The sequence below is a fragment of the Pelophylax lessonae genome (genome assembly GCF_965119305.1).
Source record: "Pelophylax lessonae genome assembly, chromosome: 5".
Lineage (NCBI taxonomy): Eukaryota > Metazoa > Chordata > Amphibia > Anura > Ranidae > Pelophylax > Pelophylax lessonae.
Window position 1 is genome coordinate 455,707,566 of NC_138772.1, and position 16,544 is coordinate 455,724,109.

General features: G+C 39.6%; 1 protein-coding gene across 1 annotated transcript in view; it reads left to right on the top strand.

Moving 5' to 3' along the window:
- The window catches only part of LOC309555379 (uncharacterized protein), a 654,339-nt gene that overhangs the window by 266,402 nt on the left and 371,393 nt on the right, over positions 1 to 16,544 (top strand). The window contains exons 16-17 of the mRNA XM_082257367.1: positions 6,324 to 6,491; positions 11,844 to 12,011. Of these exons, the coding sequence (XP_082113493.1) occupies positions 6,324 to 6,491; positions 11,844 to 12,011 (336 nt within the window). The remainder of the gene's footprint in view (positions 1 to 6,323; positions 6,492 to 11,843; positions 12,012 to 16,544) is intronic.

The window sequence follows — 16,544 nt, forward strand, 5'->3', positions numbered from 1 at the left end:
GGTCAGTCCCAGCATATATCATACCTCTGTACCATGTTGCTCTGTTGTCTGCAGATCTCCTGATATTCTAGGTTTTAGTTGTGGCATTGTACCATGTGACCCTCTCTATAGTCTTATGTAGACAGAATGCCTTCCATAGCCACTTCCTGCTCCATCTCTAGCCTGGTACACACCCCTCTGTAGTCTCAGACGGTTGCAAATGATGTAACTTCCTTCATAGCTCTGATGGTGGGTGGGATGGAATACATCCTAATTAGCATTCAGTCTCACCCAGTCATATCTACAGGAAGAGTGCAAACCTCCTCACAGATCCCAGCATTATTAAAAAAAAGGCAAGCCCTCCATATAATATACACAGCCCGCTGGGAAAGCTAGTTGTACTGATGCTGGAAGGGATAAATAAACAGCCCTGGTACACACAGCACCACATGAAAGTCACGTGACTTTCAGCGCCACTATCACAGACTATCACTATCACAGAAAATGCATGCTTTTTCTTGCAGATTGCCCTGCTTTCAGAAATGCACAGATGTGAATGGATGGTAACTCAAGTACAACATGCGTTTGGAAATGCACAGCAAAACACATTTTTTGTGCAGGTTGCCACTCATTTGGAAATGCACAGATGCAAACAAATGGTAATGCAAGCACACTGTGCATTGCCGCACATTTTCTAAGCTCACGGAAAAGCATACATTTTCTTGTGGGTTGCTATGAATTCGGAAATGCGCAGATGTTAATGGTAACAAGTGTGATGTGCGTTGCCGTGCATTTTCAAAATGCACCGCAAAGTATGCATTTTTGTTGCCACGCATGCGTTGCTATGTGTTTTTGAAACACACAACAAAGTAAGTGTTTTCTGTGCTGGTGGCATTTGGAAACATGACATACATTGCTGCGCATTTTCAAAACACCGCAAAGCATACGTTTTTTATTTTGAGTTGCTGTGCATTGGAAACAGGCAGATGCGAATGAATGGTAATGCAAACGTAATTTTGTTTTCGAAACACAAGGCAAAGCGTGCATTTTCTTGCAGGTTCTCATGCACTCAGAAAGGTGCAGATGAGAATGCAGCCTAAATGGTAATGAAAGTGTGACATGCATTGCCACACATTTTAGAAATGCAAATCAAAGCGTGTGTTTTCTGTGCGGGTTGCACCAGCCTAAATGACATTGTGAGAGCGACACGTGTTTGGTGGGCGTAGCCATGCATTTTCTGTGTGGGTTGCATGCATGAGTGCCCTCTTAGCAAGCGGAAGTGGAGGAAGAGGAAGATCAGGGCTGCTCTCCAAAAAAAACATTACACAGAGCAGGAAGGTATAGCAAACCATTACACAGAGCAGAGAAGTATAACAAACCATTACACAGAGCAGGGAAGTATAACAAACCATTACCCAGAGCAGGGAAGTATAACAAACCTTTACACAGAGCAGGTAAGTAAAACAAACCATTACACAGAGCAGGGAAGTATAACAAACCATTGCACAGAGCAGGGAAGTATACCAAACCATTACACAGAGCAGGGAAGTAGAACAAACCATTACACAGAGCAGGTAAGTAAAACAAACCATTACACAGAGCAGGGAAGTATAACAAACAATTACACAGAGCAGGGAAGTATAACAAACCATTACACAGAGCAGGGAAGTATAACAAACCATTACACAGAGCAGGGAAGTATAACAAACCATTACACAGAGCAGGGAAGTATGACATGTTATTTTAAAAAACAAAAATATAGCCTTTAAAATCACTTTAACCTCTTCTGGACTGGAAAGTTTTACCCCCTTAATGACCAGGCCATTTTTTTTGCGATATGGCACTGTGTTACTTTAACTGACATTTGCGCAGTCATGCGACACTGTACCCAAATAAAATGTATGTCCTTTTTCTCCCACAAATAGAGTTTTCTTTTGGTGGTATTTAATCACCTCTGCAATTTTTATTTTTTGCGCTATAAACCAAAAAATAGACAAATCTGAAAAAATTAAAATATTTTTTTACTTTCTGTTGTAAAAAATTCCCAATAAAAAAAAAATGTAAAAATCAAAATTTTTCATCAATTTAGGCCAATATATATTCTGCTACATATTTCTGCTAAATAAAATCCCAACGAGTGTATTTTCATTGGTTTGCGTAAAAGTTATCACATCTACAAACTAGGGGAAAGATTTATGTCAATTTTTTTTATTTTTTACTAGTAATGGCGGTGATCAGCGATTATTAGCAAGACTATGACATTGCGGTAGACAGATCGGACACCTAACTGACACTTTTGGGGGACCCGTGACATTACTACAGTAATGAGTGCTAAAAATATGCACTGTTACTGTAGTAATGACACTGGCAGGGAAGGGGTCAACACCAGGGGTGGTCAAAGGGTTAAATGTGTACCTAGGGGGTGCTTTCTAACTGTGTGGGGATGGGCTTTCTGGAGGAACACAGGGTCCCTGTGTTCATTACTGACAGAACAGCGGTCTGCCATGTTTACATCGGCAGACCGCTGTTCTTTCTCCATAGGGAGCAATTGCAGGTGCTCGGCAAACATTGCGTCCACCGGACCTGCTGATTGGCTCCCCCTGTGCCCAATCGTCCTGTGTGCATGCCTTCACTAGCTGTCCCACCAAACAACATGCATGTACATTGTTTTATGGGACAGAGCCGACCTGCTGCAGTATTAGTATGGTGGCTGGTCGGCAAGTGGTTCATTTTTTGACCAGAGTTCCACTTTCTGCTAATTCCCTCTTTTTCACTGCACAGAGGAATGGAGTGTGGGCGGGGATAACACAACTCCAATCTCCCCCTAATTACCACCCTCATGAAGGCCCAAAAAGACCCACAGAAACCCTTAGACCTGCCCACATCAACTCCCACAACTGCTACACGTGACTCCCATAGCCTTGCCTTGAAACTACAGAGGCTCAAGTGATCATGGGACATGTAGTGTCAGGGCTGGTAAAGCAAGGAAAGAAGAAGTCAGAGAACTTTGAAATTCAGCCAGGAGGAGGAGTGACAACACAGACACAGAAACCTGCTATATACAGCTAAATTAGGTAAGATACAGATGAACTGACAGTGGGATTGTGCTTCATTTACATGCACAATGCATCTGTTGTTTTGGGAGGAAAAGCTGGAGTTCTTTAAGCCTCCAGCCCACAGTGCACTTACCTCCCACATATAGGTTACATGCAATGAAGAGGCAAATACATAGTGCTTTCTATTTTTTATATATATATATATATATATATATATATATATATATATATATATATATATAATTTTTTTTTTTTTTTTTAATGACCCCATTAAATGCACCTACAAGATAAAAACATAAAAAGTGCTTAGCAATATACATCAGCCGGCTCACCGATATTCGACAACAAAGGCAGCTGGGTGACATCATCAGCTTGGCTCCTCCCTCCTAGACGTGTAGCACCCGACAATAGGCTTCCTTAGTAGGCGGGGAGCCAGCCAATCCGAGCCCTTAAATAGATTTCCAGATTTTTACCATAGTAATCTTTGTAAACCACAAATCCCACTAATGCCGGAAGAGTCCTCACAGTACGGCTCCCTTCTAGACCACGGAAGCGGACATCTATCACTGATGCCGATCTGGGGACACAACATCTAAGTTATGCCCTCATTTTGTCAGTCTATCACAAGCAAACCAGTGTCTGTACATAGATGTCATGCTTAGGTACAGCTCCGACCTTCGCTACTTAATTAAAAAGAAAAGTAACCAGCATCATACATTTATATGCATATATATATATGTACAGCACCTCATATATACATCTTCTTTTGCATTAGTCCAAATTTAAATTAATCTAATATATATAATACCCATACAATACATTCTAAAAATAACTTCTTCCTTAGAAAGCTAACAGATAATATTTTTTATGCTCATACAGTTTTTTTATTTATTCAACCTTGTATTATACCCATAGAATTTTTTTTTCTTGAAGGAAAAATGAGAACTATATAATATAACTATTGCTAATAAAGCAATTTTAATCAAAGTCAATTTCAGACCTCTAGGGGTGAGGACCTTAGTCTTTTAAATTTAAAAGGATTTTAAAAGGATTTACGTTGACTAGGGTATCTGATGAAATCCCCCCCCCCCCCAATGATTACTCACTTTTTCTATTCCCCAAAACTTAGGACTTTTAGGATCTCTGTTATGAACTTCTCTAAAATGTTTTGATACACTATATTCTTTCTTTCCTTTTTTAACATTACTTCTATGTTCCCGTATTCTCACCTGTAAAGGTTTTGACGTACATCCAACATACTGGATTTTTCGAATGACACTATTGGACTTTCACATGTTATTTATAATTGAGATACATGAGTCTGTCACCTGCTCTGACATTGGTCATACAGAGGCATGATAAAGTTCTAAAGAGTGTTGTAGACACTCTTTATGAATTCTCTTGGTAGGTGACTATAGAAAGAAGAACAGTGATGAGATATAAGAACATCAAACAGGTGTATTAAATTCATGCCTATTTTTAACTGGTTATGTCACCCGGTGGCACAGCCTCCTTCTGACGTCACGTGATGTCCCGTGATGTCAAAAGTAGACGGTGCCACCAGGTGATGTAACCGCCCCTTACCTATATAAGAACTGTCAAAGCTAAGAGAGAGCAGTTGGTCAGAGGCCTCCCAGGAGGCGGAAGCATTTTCTTTTTTTTTTTTTTCTATTTTTTGGATCCGGCTGTCATCAGAGGCACGAGGCAAGGTTGTCCATTTCCCCTGGCCCTCTTTGCCCTTATGATGGAGCTGCTTTGTTTAGCCCTTAGATGTACACCCACAGTAGAGGGCAACTGAGTTGGATCCATAGATGAAAAGCTGGCCATATATGCAGATGACATTATTTTATTCCTAAATGACCCCGGTCCTTCTCTTTAAGAGTATTCTTTCTAGTTTCGCTGACTGTTCTGGCCTTGAAAATAAATTGGGATAAATCCCAAATATTACCCATTAATACAGAGGCCAGGCTTCTAACAGACCCCAATCCCACACTAATATGGACCAATAGGATTAAATACCTTGGTATCTATATATCACCATCTACCTGTGATTACTGTGCATTAAATATGGCCCCGTTGTGAAATCTAGGCTGAAGACCTGGTCACATCTTCCCCTTTCTCTGATTGGGCAAATTCATCTATATAAAATGAAGCTCTTACCTGCGTCTCTTTATGTGTCTAGACATTCCCCTGTGTGGATACCCCAAAAAATTTTTGCCTGGGGCCCAGGTTAGCCGAGATATAAATTAGCGGTTTTGCAAAGGCCTTGGCATGAAGGATGTCTGGCTTGCCCTGACCTCCACAAGTACTTTTTGGCTGCCCTGTTGTCCCATGCCCATAATTTTCTACTATCAAAGACTATAGGCATTGTACAGGAGATAGTCAGGGACTGCAGATATGCTACAGGAGATAGTCTGAGATTGTGAACACGCTATAGGATTTGTTGGAGACCGGGGACATATTTCAGCAGACAGTTAAAGAAAAACTATAATTTCCTCTATTCTGAGAAATTGATGTTAGTTGTAAATGTTGTGACAGCCTATTCTGCAGATATGTCCAGTCATTGGGAGAAAGGATCAGTGAGGCATCCAATGTCACATTCAGTGCACCTCTGAAAACTACATGGGTCTGTCCATTCAATGATGCAAGTGGTGGGCAATGTCAGACCAGATAGTGAGCGGGTTATACCAGGATCCAGTTCCTCTGACTACTTTGTGAATAAGCTACACAGACCGGTGGTTTGGGAGGAGCAGGAATAGTGACTATTGGTCCTATGAATTAAAAATAGAGGGCAATGACCCCTATTATGCAGGAGTAAAAATGTGATTACTTAGTGGGTGGAAGACTACTGAGGTCAGCTATAAAGACTTGAGATACATCACACAAGACTGCCAGAGAATACTGCCAATAGTCCCTTTTCATATCAATGCTCCCAAATGTGTGTTCCCCACAGCCCCCTTATAAATATTTCTCTCAGCATCATCCATTGTAATTAGAGAAAAAGAAAAAGAAAACGCTTAAAAAGTAAAGAGTGCGTGACGGAAATAAACCAATCCTGTGTAAATAATATATTTCTTTCACTGGCCTGAGTAAGCAATTACCTAAGGAAAATACAGACTACTCTATGCAAAGGCCCTGAGTGCCACACAAGAAGTGCCAAAGGGCAGGTGCAAGTTGGGCACTGTGGCTCTAGAATCTGTCATTTTAAAAAATCCAACAGGATATCAGCTGTATTATATAAAAAAAATGTAGCCTTTATATATGTTCCTTCTGTATTTTTTCTTCTAGAATAAAGAGCAAAAAAATCAGCTGATAAAATTGGAGGATGAGGTTCGCCAACTGCAAGAAGAAAATAACTCTAGTCAGAGTGATCTTTTAAAGGCACAAGCAGAAATGAAAATTCTCCACCTGAATCATTCCACTGCAGGAAAACAAATAAATCATTACATGATACAGGTATGTTTTGAAGGGGCATATGCATTATAAGAAAAAAAAAAGAAACATAAATTAAATAAAATACAGGAATTACATTTTATAATATGTTTTTCCACAACTTTTTTTATATAAATTATTAAAATAGAGTTTTTTTTCACCTGCTGATCTGGCCAGTAAGTTTTTTTTTTCAAGAGAACAAGATGTCTCACAGATGTAGCAGTTAGAGAGTTGAGACAAACTATTTAACACTAACAGGGGTGCTTACAATAATCCGCTTTTATTTATTTATGTAAAACCTTTATCCCAAAGGCAAAAAACAAATGCTTTTGCTGTTCTTAAAAAGTGTTAGCTGGACTTTGTCTTTAATTTTTTAGTGTATTTAAATATTCTAACACTCCCCCCCTCCCAGTCTGATAATGCTGCTGTCCAAAGGTGTCTCTGTTGCTCCTTTATTCAAAGTGGAGGCACTCAAATAGAGGAGGTGTGTTAATGGCCAGATCACCAGGTGAAAACAGAGCAAAGGAAAAAAAAACAAAACGAATGCTGCCACCACATCTAATGATTGGTACACTGCAATATATTAGATTTTTGGTTTTGGATTTATTACCACTTTAAGGTGACAGTTAAAAGAAACAAATCGTATTGTTTTTTTTTTTTTTTTTTTTAAACTGTGGAAAAATAAAAAATAATAAATTAAATAATTAGGAGAAAGAAAAAATTAAAGCGCCCTGTCCCCGTTAGCTCGTTTCGCAGGAGCGAATGCATACGCAAGTCCCGTCCACATTTTTAAACGGTGTTCAAACCACACATGTGAGGTATCGCTGCGATCGTTAGATTGAGAGCAATAATTTGAGCCCTAGACCTCCTTTGTAACTCTAAGCTGGTAACCTGTAAAGATTTTTAAAATATCGCCTATGGGGATTTTTAAGTACCAATGTTTGTCGCCATTTCGCGAGCGTGCACAATTTTGAAGCATGACATGTTGAGTATCTATTTACTCGGCGTAACATTATCTTTCACATTATGGAAAAAAACTGGGCTAACTTTACTGTTTTCTTATTGTTTAATTCAAAAAAGTGAATTTTTCCAAAAAAATTGCGTTTGGAAGACCACTGCGCAAATACGGTGTGATAAAAAATATTGCAACAATCTCCATTTTATTCTCTAGGGTCTCTGCTAAAAAAAATATATATAATGTTGGGGGTTCTAAGTAGTTTTCTAGCAAAAAAAATATGATTTTAGCTTGTAAACACCAAGTTTTATAGAAAGTTTTATAGAAAGGCTCGTTGTTAAAGTGGTTGTAAACCTCAAACATGACATATGAACAAAGCAAACCATACTTAAAGTCAGGTCCATAAATATTGGGACATCAACACAATTCTAATCTTTTTGGCTCTATACACCACCACAATTAATTTGAAATAAAATAAACAAGACGTGCTTTAACTGCAGACTTTCAGCTTTAATTTGAGGGTATTTACATCCAAATCAGGTGAACGGTGTAGGAATTACAACAGTTTGTATATGTGCCTCCCACTTTTTAAGGGACCAAAAGTAATGGGACAGATTAACAATCATAAATCAAACTTTCACATTTTAATACTTGGTTGCAAATCCTTTGCAGTCAATTACAGCCTGAAGTGTGGAGTGCATAGACATCACCAGATGCTGGGTTTCATCCCTGGTGATGCTCTACCAGGCCTATACTGCAACTGTCTTCAGTTCCTGCTTGTTCTTGGGGCATTTTCCCTTCAGTTTTGTCTTCAGCAAGTGAAATGCATGCTCAATCGGATTCAGGTCAGGTGATTGACTTGGCCATTGCATAACATTCCACCTCTTTCCCTTAAAAAACTCTTTGGTTGCTTTCGCAGTATGCTTCGGTCATTGTGCATCTGCACTGTGAAGCGCCATCCAATGAGTTCTGAAGCATTTGGCTGAATATGAGCAGATAATATTGCCCGAAACACTTCAGAATTCATCCTGCTGCTTTTGTCAGCAGTCACATCATCAATAAATACAAGAGAACCAGTTCAATTGGCAGCCTTACATGCCCACGCCATGACACTACCACCACCATGCTTCACTGATGAGGTGGTATGCTTTTGATCATGAGCAGTTCCTTTCCTTCTCCATATTCTTCTCTTCCCATCACTCTGGTGCAAGTTGATCTTGGTCTCATCTGTCCATAGGATGTTGTTCCAGAACTGTGAAGGCTTTTTTAGATGTTGTTTGGCAAACTCTAATCTGGCCTTCTGTTTTTGAGGCTAACCAATGGTTTACATCTTGTGGTGAACCCTCTGTATTCACTCTGGTGAAGTTTTCTCTTGATTGTTGACTTTGACAAACATACACCTACCTCCTGGAGAGTGTTCTTGATCTGGCCAACTGTTGTGAAGGGTATTTTTTTCACCAGGGAAAGAATTCTTTTGTCATCCACCACAGTTGTTTTCCGTGGTCTTCTGGGTCTTTTGGTGTTGCTGAGCTCACCGGTGCGTTCTTTCTTTTTAAGGATGTTCCAAACAGTTGGTTTGGCCACACCTAATGTTTTTGTTATCTCTCTGATTGGTTTGTTTTGTTTTTTCAGCCTAATGATAGCTTGCTTCACTGATAGTGACAGCTCTCATATTGAGAGTTGACAGCAGGGCAGACATTTCACAAGGTGTATATAAAGATTTACAACCATTAAAAAAAAAAAAAAAAAATGATATGATGATATGACGCTGAGCACTATTTCCCAAAGACAACCACTGCATATGACGCTGAGCACATGCACTCAACTTCTTTGGTCAGCCATGGTGAGGCCTGTTCTGAGTGGAACCTGTCCTGTTAAACTGCTGTATGGTCTTGGTCACTGTGCTGCAGCTCAGTTTCGGGGTCTTGGTAATCTTCTTATAGCCTAGGCCATCTTTATGTAGAGCAACAGATCTTTTTTCAGATCCTTAGAGAGTTCTTTGCCATAAGTTGCCATTTTGAACTTCCAGTGACCAGTATGAGAGAGTGAAAGCGATAACACCAAATTTAACACACCTGCTCCCCATTCACACTTGAGACCTTGAAACACTAATGAGGCACATGACACCGGGGAGGGGAAATCGCTAATTGGGCCCAATTTTGACATTTTCACTTAGGGATGTACTCACTTTTGTTGCCAGCATTTTGGACATTAATGGCTGTGTGTTGAGCTATTTTGAGGGGACAACACATTTACACTGTTATACAAGCTATACACTCACTACTTTACATTGTAGCAAAGTGTCATTTCTTCAGTGTGGTCATGTGAAAAGATATAATAAAATATTTTCAAAAATGTGATGGGTGTACTCGCTTTTCTGTAATACTATATAAACAGGAGATCTTTACCGCCTTAGACATTTTTTCTTTACCTGTAAAAAAGGCAGTACTTATCTGGTGCTGATAGTGACAGCTCTTTGTATCTCATATTGAGAGTTGGCAGCATAAGATTCCAAATGCAAATAGCACACTTGAAATGAACTCTGGACCTTTTATTTGCTCCTTATAAATGGGATAACGAGGGAATAACACACACCTGGTCATGGAACAGCTGAGAAGCCAATTGTCCCATTACTTTTGGTCCCTTTAAAAAGTGGGAGACACATATACAAACTGTTGTAATTCCTACACCTTTTACCTGATTTGGATGTAAATACAGTTACATTAAAGCTGAACGTCTGCAGTTAAAGCACATATTGTTTGTTTTATTTCAAATCCATTGTAGAGGCAAAAAGATTAGAATTGTGTCGATGTCCCAATATTTATGGACCTGACTGTAGCTCAATCAAGAGCACTAAGTGTTTTTTTCTGTCTGTTGCTTTGTACCTCTGCTATCAGCATGAGTCACTTCTGACAAGTTTTCCTGACACCAAGAGAAAAAAGGTGACAAGGGAGGGTCCTCCAGCAGAGTGACAGGTTCAGCTATTTTCCTGTGTGCTGTGTGTGTATCTTCAAATTAGCTCTCAGATCTCTCTTCACTGAGCTATGCAGAGTCTAATTTCAGCTCCCCGCCCCTTTTTTTGTGACCGCTCAGACAAGCTTTATACATTCTGGATGTTAAACTGATGTAGAGAAGCGAAGACTGCAGATAAAAGGTTATAATTTATATATGAGGATTTATTTAATCTCTGTGTATCATTTGAGGACAGACATTTCCCTAGGTGTATGTAAAGATTTACAACCATTAAAAAAAAAAAAAAAGCATGTTATTTCCAGGTAAATGTTACAATATAATAATAAATGCATATGGGTAATCATTTCCAATATATATTTACAGTGTCAGTGTATATTGTATAACAGAAGGAAGAAATTGTTTTTGAGATTTAAATAGAGGACACTGGAATCACTGATTTTCCACTAATAAATATGCATATATGCATCAATTCAGGCATTGCCAGAAAAAAAAAAAAGCATTACATATATGTCATCCCAGTTCGCAATCACTGTATCTGAATTGCCAAACACGCCAAGTTCATTGGAACAGTAATGTTTATGAACTTACAACATTTTTGATGGCACATTTAAAAATGAAGAAATAGTTACTCCATCATAGAAGAAGGATAAAACACTGAGTTTTGTTTAAACTTACCCTACAGAAAAAGGTTGCACACAGATTTATGCAAATGAAAAAAAATGCTCTTTTATACTGCAGCAGCTGCAGTCACTGATGTCATTTCATTATAATGCAGTTGGATATATTTCCCTGGAAATGACTGTGGATGTATATTACACAAGGAATGATTATAAATACAGTTTTCTTTAAAAGTAATCTGTGTCTCCGCTTTATTAAACCTCCTCCTTTCCTGTAGGTGCACTGAACTGTAGGTGAAATTGGCCTGGCTATTTGAATTGTTCACATAAGTAATTAAACGGAATGGCAGCGCTTGCACGGTAATAAGACTTGTTTTAATCCTTTGGTTGTGGCTTGTGACACCATCCAACTGCACGTCGCTTCTGTTTGCCCCTGTGGGAAGGTTAGATGACTGAAGGATTACTGAACCTGTGCCTTTTATTATTTGTACAAGCTCTATTCCCTGATAAAAGGAAAGAAGAAAAATTGTATTCACACATTTGGTGAGGAACTCCTTACAAATGTGTCTTCATACGCAGGTCAGGCGTTGGCTCGTACTTCATGTGTGCCCCTGTCATCAGGATGGGGAAACTTTAGAGAATTGTTTAAAGATCGTGATCACAGCGAAAAGCAGCTCTGGGCTATAGAAAAGGCCTCAAAGTACTGAGAGGTTGCTTTTGCTTTTTCCCACAATCACATAGTGATCTTTATATAATCTCAAATGTTTTAAAAAAAAAAAAAAGAGGTTTCTTGAAAGGTCTTCATCAAACTGCACATTTCTAATGTTCAAGGCTGAATTTTATGAGGAAACGATAGCGAAACTGCGGGAAGATTTGGAACAGTCAAAGAAACGATGCAGAAAAAGTACAAAAAGTCTGGAGTCTGCGGAGCAGAACATTTATGATTTAAACTTGGAAATGACTTTATTACAAGCAAGTCACAAACAGACAGTTGAGCAGGTAACGCTGTTGTCTTCATTTTTCTTTAGACTTTATTGTCATTTTTTGTTTGACTCGGACGTCATTTTAGAAATGCCTTGCATGTTAATCTTACAGATCTTACTCTGGAATAGAAAGACAATAAAAGACAATTCAATTACAAGCTGTAGAAATGTGCTTTGCTTTACTTTGAACATCTTTTTACATAAACCAGTTTTCTTTTAGTATTCTAATTGTTAAAGGTAGATAGAAGAAAGTTCATATAGGCCAGATACAGTTATTTTTTTTTTTTTGTTTTGTTTTTATATCATGTATTTTTATTACATGTTTTCTATTTTAGTATCTGTAATTATCTTTTTAATTCATAGAGACTCGGTCAGGCAAGAGAAACTGCCACTGATATAAAGTGTAGACACCTAGAGGTCCACACACCTGCATTAGCGACTGAAAGCTTGCAATTATGGGTAAATCATGGGTCGTTCTGAAAGCAAAGCTTCCACACTTTGTGTAGGGTTGGAGCTTGCTGCTACCTTCCACACCATGCATTTCTATTGTCAGAGTAAATACATTGCCTTGAGAAAGTATTCGGCCCCCTTGAACTTTTTGACCTTTTGCCACATTTCAGGCTTAAAACATAAAGATATAAAACTGTAATTTTTTGAAGAATCAACAACAAGTGGGACACAATCATGAAGTGGAACGAAATTTATTGGATATTTCAAACTTTTTTAAATAAAAAACTGAAAAATTGGGCGTGCAAAATTATTCAGCCCCCTTACGTTAATACTTTGTAGCGCCACCTTTTGCTGTGATTACAGCTGTAAGTCGCTTGGGGTATGTCTCTATCAGTTTTGCGCATCGAGAGACTGAAATGTTTTCCCATTCCTCCTTGCAAAACAGCTCGAGCTTAGTGAGGTTGGATGGACAGAATTTGTGAACAGCAGTTGTCAGTTCTTTCCACAGATTCTCGATTGGATTCAGTTCTGGACTTTGACTTGGCCATTCTAACACCTGGATATGTTTATTTGTGAACCATTCCATTGTAGATTTTGCTTTATGTTTTGGATCAATGTCTTGTTGGGAGACAAATCTCCGTCCCAGTCTCAGGTCTTTTGAAGACTACATCAGGTTTTCTTCCAGAATGGTCCTGTATTTGGCTCCATCCATCTTCCCATCAATTTTAACCATCTTCCCTGTCCCTGCTGAAGAAAAGCAGGCCCAAACCATGATGCTGCCACCACCATGTTTGACAGTGGGGATGGTGTGTTCAGGGTGATGAGCTGTGTTGCTTTTACGCCAAACCTTACGTTTTGCATTGTTGCCAAAAAGTTTGATTTTGGTTTCATCTGACCAGAGCACCTTCTTCCACATGTTTGGTGTGTCTCCCAATTTGGCTTGTGGCAAACTTTAAACAACACTTTTTATGGATATCTTTAAGAAATGGCTTTCTTCTTGCCACTCTTCCATAAAGGCCAGATTTGGGCCGTATACGACTGAATGTTGTCCTATGGACAGAGTCTCCCACCTCAGCTGTAGATCTCTGCAGTTCATCCAGAGTGATCATGGGCCTCTTGGCTGCATCTCTGATCAGTCTTCTCCTTGTATGAGCTGAAAGTTTAGAGGGACGGCCAGGTCTTCGTAGATTTGCAGTGGTCTGATACTCCTTCCATTTCAATATTATCGCTTGCACAGTGCTCCTTGGGATGTTTAAAGCTTGGGAAATCTTTTTGTATCAAAAAATCCGGCTTTAAACTTCTCCACAACAGTATCTCGGACCTGCCTGGTGTGTTCCTTGATCTTCATGATGCTCTCTGTGCTTCATACGGACCTCTGAGACTATCACAGTGCAGGTGCATTTATACAGAGACTTGATTACACACAGGTGGATTCCATTTATCATCATTAGTCATTTAGGTCAACATTGGATCATTCAGAGATCCTCACTGAACTTCTGGAGAGAGTTTGCTGCACTGAAAGTAAAGGTGCTGAATAATTTTGCACGCCCAATTTTTCAGTTTTTTATTTGTTAACAAAGTTTGAAATATCCAATAAATTTCGTTCCACTTCATGATTGTGTCCCACTTGTTGTTGATTCTTCACAAAAATTACAGTTTTATATCTTTATGTTTGAAGCCTGAAATGTGGCAAAAGGTTGAAAAGTTCAAGGGGGCCGAATACTTTCGCAACGCACTGTATATGTCCCCCTGGCTTTTCTATACAATATTATATACAGTACCTCAAAGTGAGTACAACCAACACATTTTTGTAAATATTTTATTATATCTTTTCATGTGACAACACTGAAGAAATGACACTTTGCTACAATGTAAAGTAGTGAGTGTACAGCTTGTATAACAGTGTAAATTTGCTGTCCCATCAAAATAACTCAACACAGAGTCATTAATGTCTAAGCCGCTGGCAACAAAAGTGAGTACACCCCTAAGTGAAAATGTCCAAATTGGGCCAAAAGAGTCAATATTTTGTGTGGCCACCATTATTTTCCAGCACAGCCTTAACCCTCTTGGGCATGGAGTTCACCAGAGCTTCACAAGTTTCCACTGGAGTCCTCTTCTACTCCTCCATGACGACATCACAGAGCTGGTGGATCAGAGACCTTGCGCTCCTTCACCTTCCATTTGAGGATGCCCCACAGATGCTCAATAGGGTTTATGTCTGGAGACATGCTTGGCCAGTCCATTACCTTTACCCTCAGCTTCTTTAGAAAGGCAGTGGTCATCTTGAAGGTGTGTTTGGGGTCGTTATCATGTTGGAATACTGCCCTGAAGCCCAGCCTCCGCAGAGAGGGGATCATGCTCTGCATCAGTATTCCACAGTACATGTTGGCATTCATGGTTCCCTCAATGAACTGTAGCTCCCCAGTGTCGGCAGCACTCATGCAGCCCCAGACCATGACACTCCCACCACCATGCTTGACTGTAGGCAAGACACACTTGTCTTCGTACTCCTCACCTGGTTGCTGCCACACACGCTTGACACCGTCTGAACCAAAAAAGGTTAATCTTGGTCTCATCAGACCACAGGTCATTCTTCCAGTAATCCATTTTCTTAGTCTGCTTGTCTTCAGCAAACTGTTTGCGGGTTTTCTTGTGTATCATCTTTAGAAGAGGCTTCCTTCTGGGATGACAGCCATGCAGACCAATTTGATGCAGTGTGCGGCGTATGGTCTGAGCACTGACAGGCTGACCCCCCCACCCCTTCAACCTCTGCAGCAATGCTGGCAGCATTCATACGTCTATTTCCTAAAGACAACCTCTGGATTTGACACTGAGCACATGCACTCAACTTCTTTGGTCGGCCATGGCGACGCCTGTTCTGAGTGGAACCTGTCCTGTTAAACCGCTGTATGGGTTTGGCCACTGTGCTGCAGTTCAATTTCAGGGTCTTGACAATCTTCTTATAGCCTAGGCCATCTTTATGTAGAGCAACAGATTTTCTTTTCAGATCCTCAGAGAGTTCTTTGCCATGAGATGCCATGTTGAACTTCCAGTGACCAGTATGAGAGAGTGAGAGTGATAACACCAAATTTAACACACCTGCTTGCCATTCACACTTGAGACCTTGAAACACTGAGTCACATGACACAGGGAAGGGGACATTTTTCACTTAGGGGTGTACTCACTTTTGTTGCCAGCGGTATAGACATTAATGGCTGTGTGTTGAGCTATTTTGAGGGGACAACAAATTTACACTGTTATACAAGCTGTACACTTACTACTTTACATTGTAGCAAAGTGTCATTTCTTCAGTGTTGTCATGTGAAAAGATATAATAAAATATTTACAAAAATGTGAGGGGTGTACTCACTTTTCTGCAATACTGTATAAACAGGAGATCTTTGCTGCCTTAGACATTTTTTTTACCTGTAAAAAAGGCAGTACTTATCTGGTGCTTGTACCACCAAACCTCAATCACTAGAATGGCTTTCCTGAGGTCCTCTGGGATACTGACACCTCACAGCTGAGCTCCTGGTTTGGTCTGAACCCACGTACAGACTTAACCATCAGTGACGTGTCTCTGCTCGGTCCAGTTTGCTGTCAATTGGGAATTTCTGGTTGACAGGTAAATGTAAAGGGGAGGGGATTGTGTAAAAAAAAAAAAAAAAATGAATGCTGTCAATTGACCTGCTGAAAGGAAGAAAACCCACCAACAAGTCCGATCCTGTCACTCAATCGCCTGTGAATGACCGCTCCCTGGCACTGCCACTAAATGTGCAATTTAAACTGTTATTTGGTCAATGACATCACCCAGATATCCGCCCCTTTGTTAGGTATCTGGAGCTGTCATTCGTGGCGAGTGAGCAATAAGATTGAATGTGATTGACAATGGAATTATATTGCAGGGGTTTTTTTTCATAATAAAGGACTTTTGAAAGTGTGTGTCTTTATTTACTATATATATATATATATATATATAATTTTTTATTTTTATTTTGAGTGAGTAGAGTTATTATGTAGAGTTTCTGAGAAAAGACCCCCACAACCATTGGGCCAGGTTTGTGGGGAAGAGGCCCTTGTCTTCAACAACATACGTTTA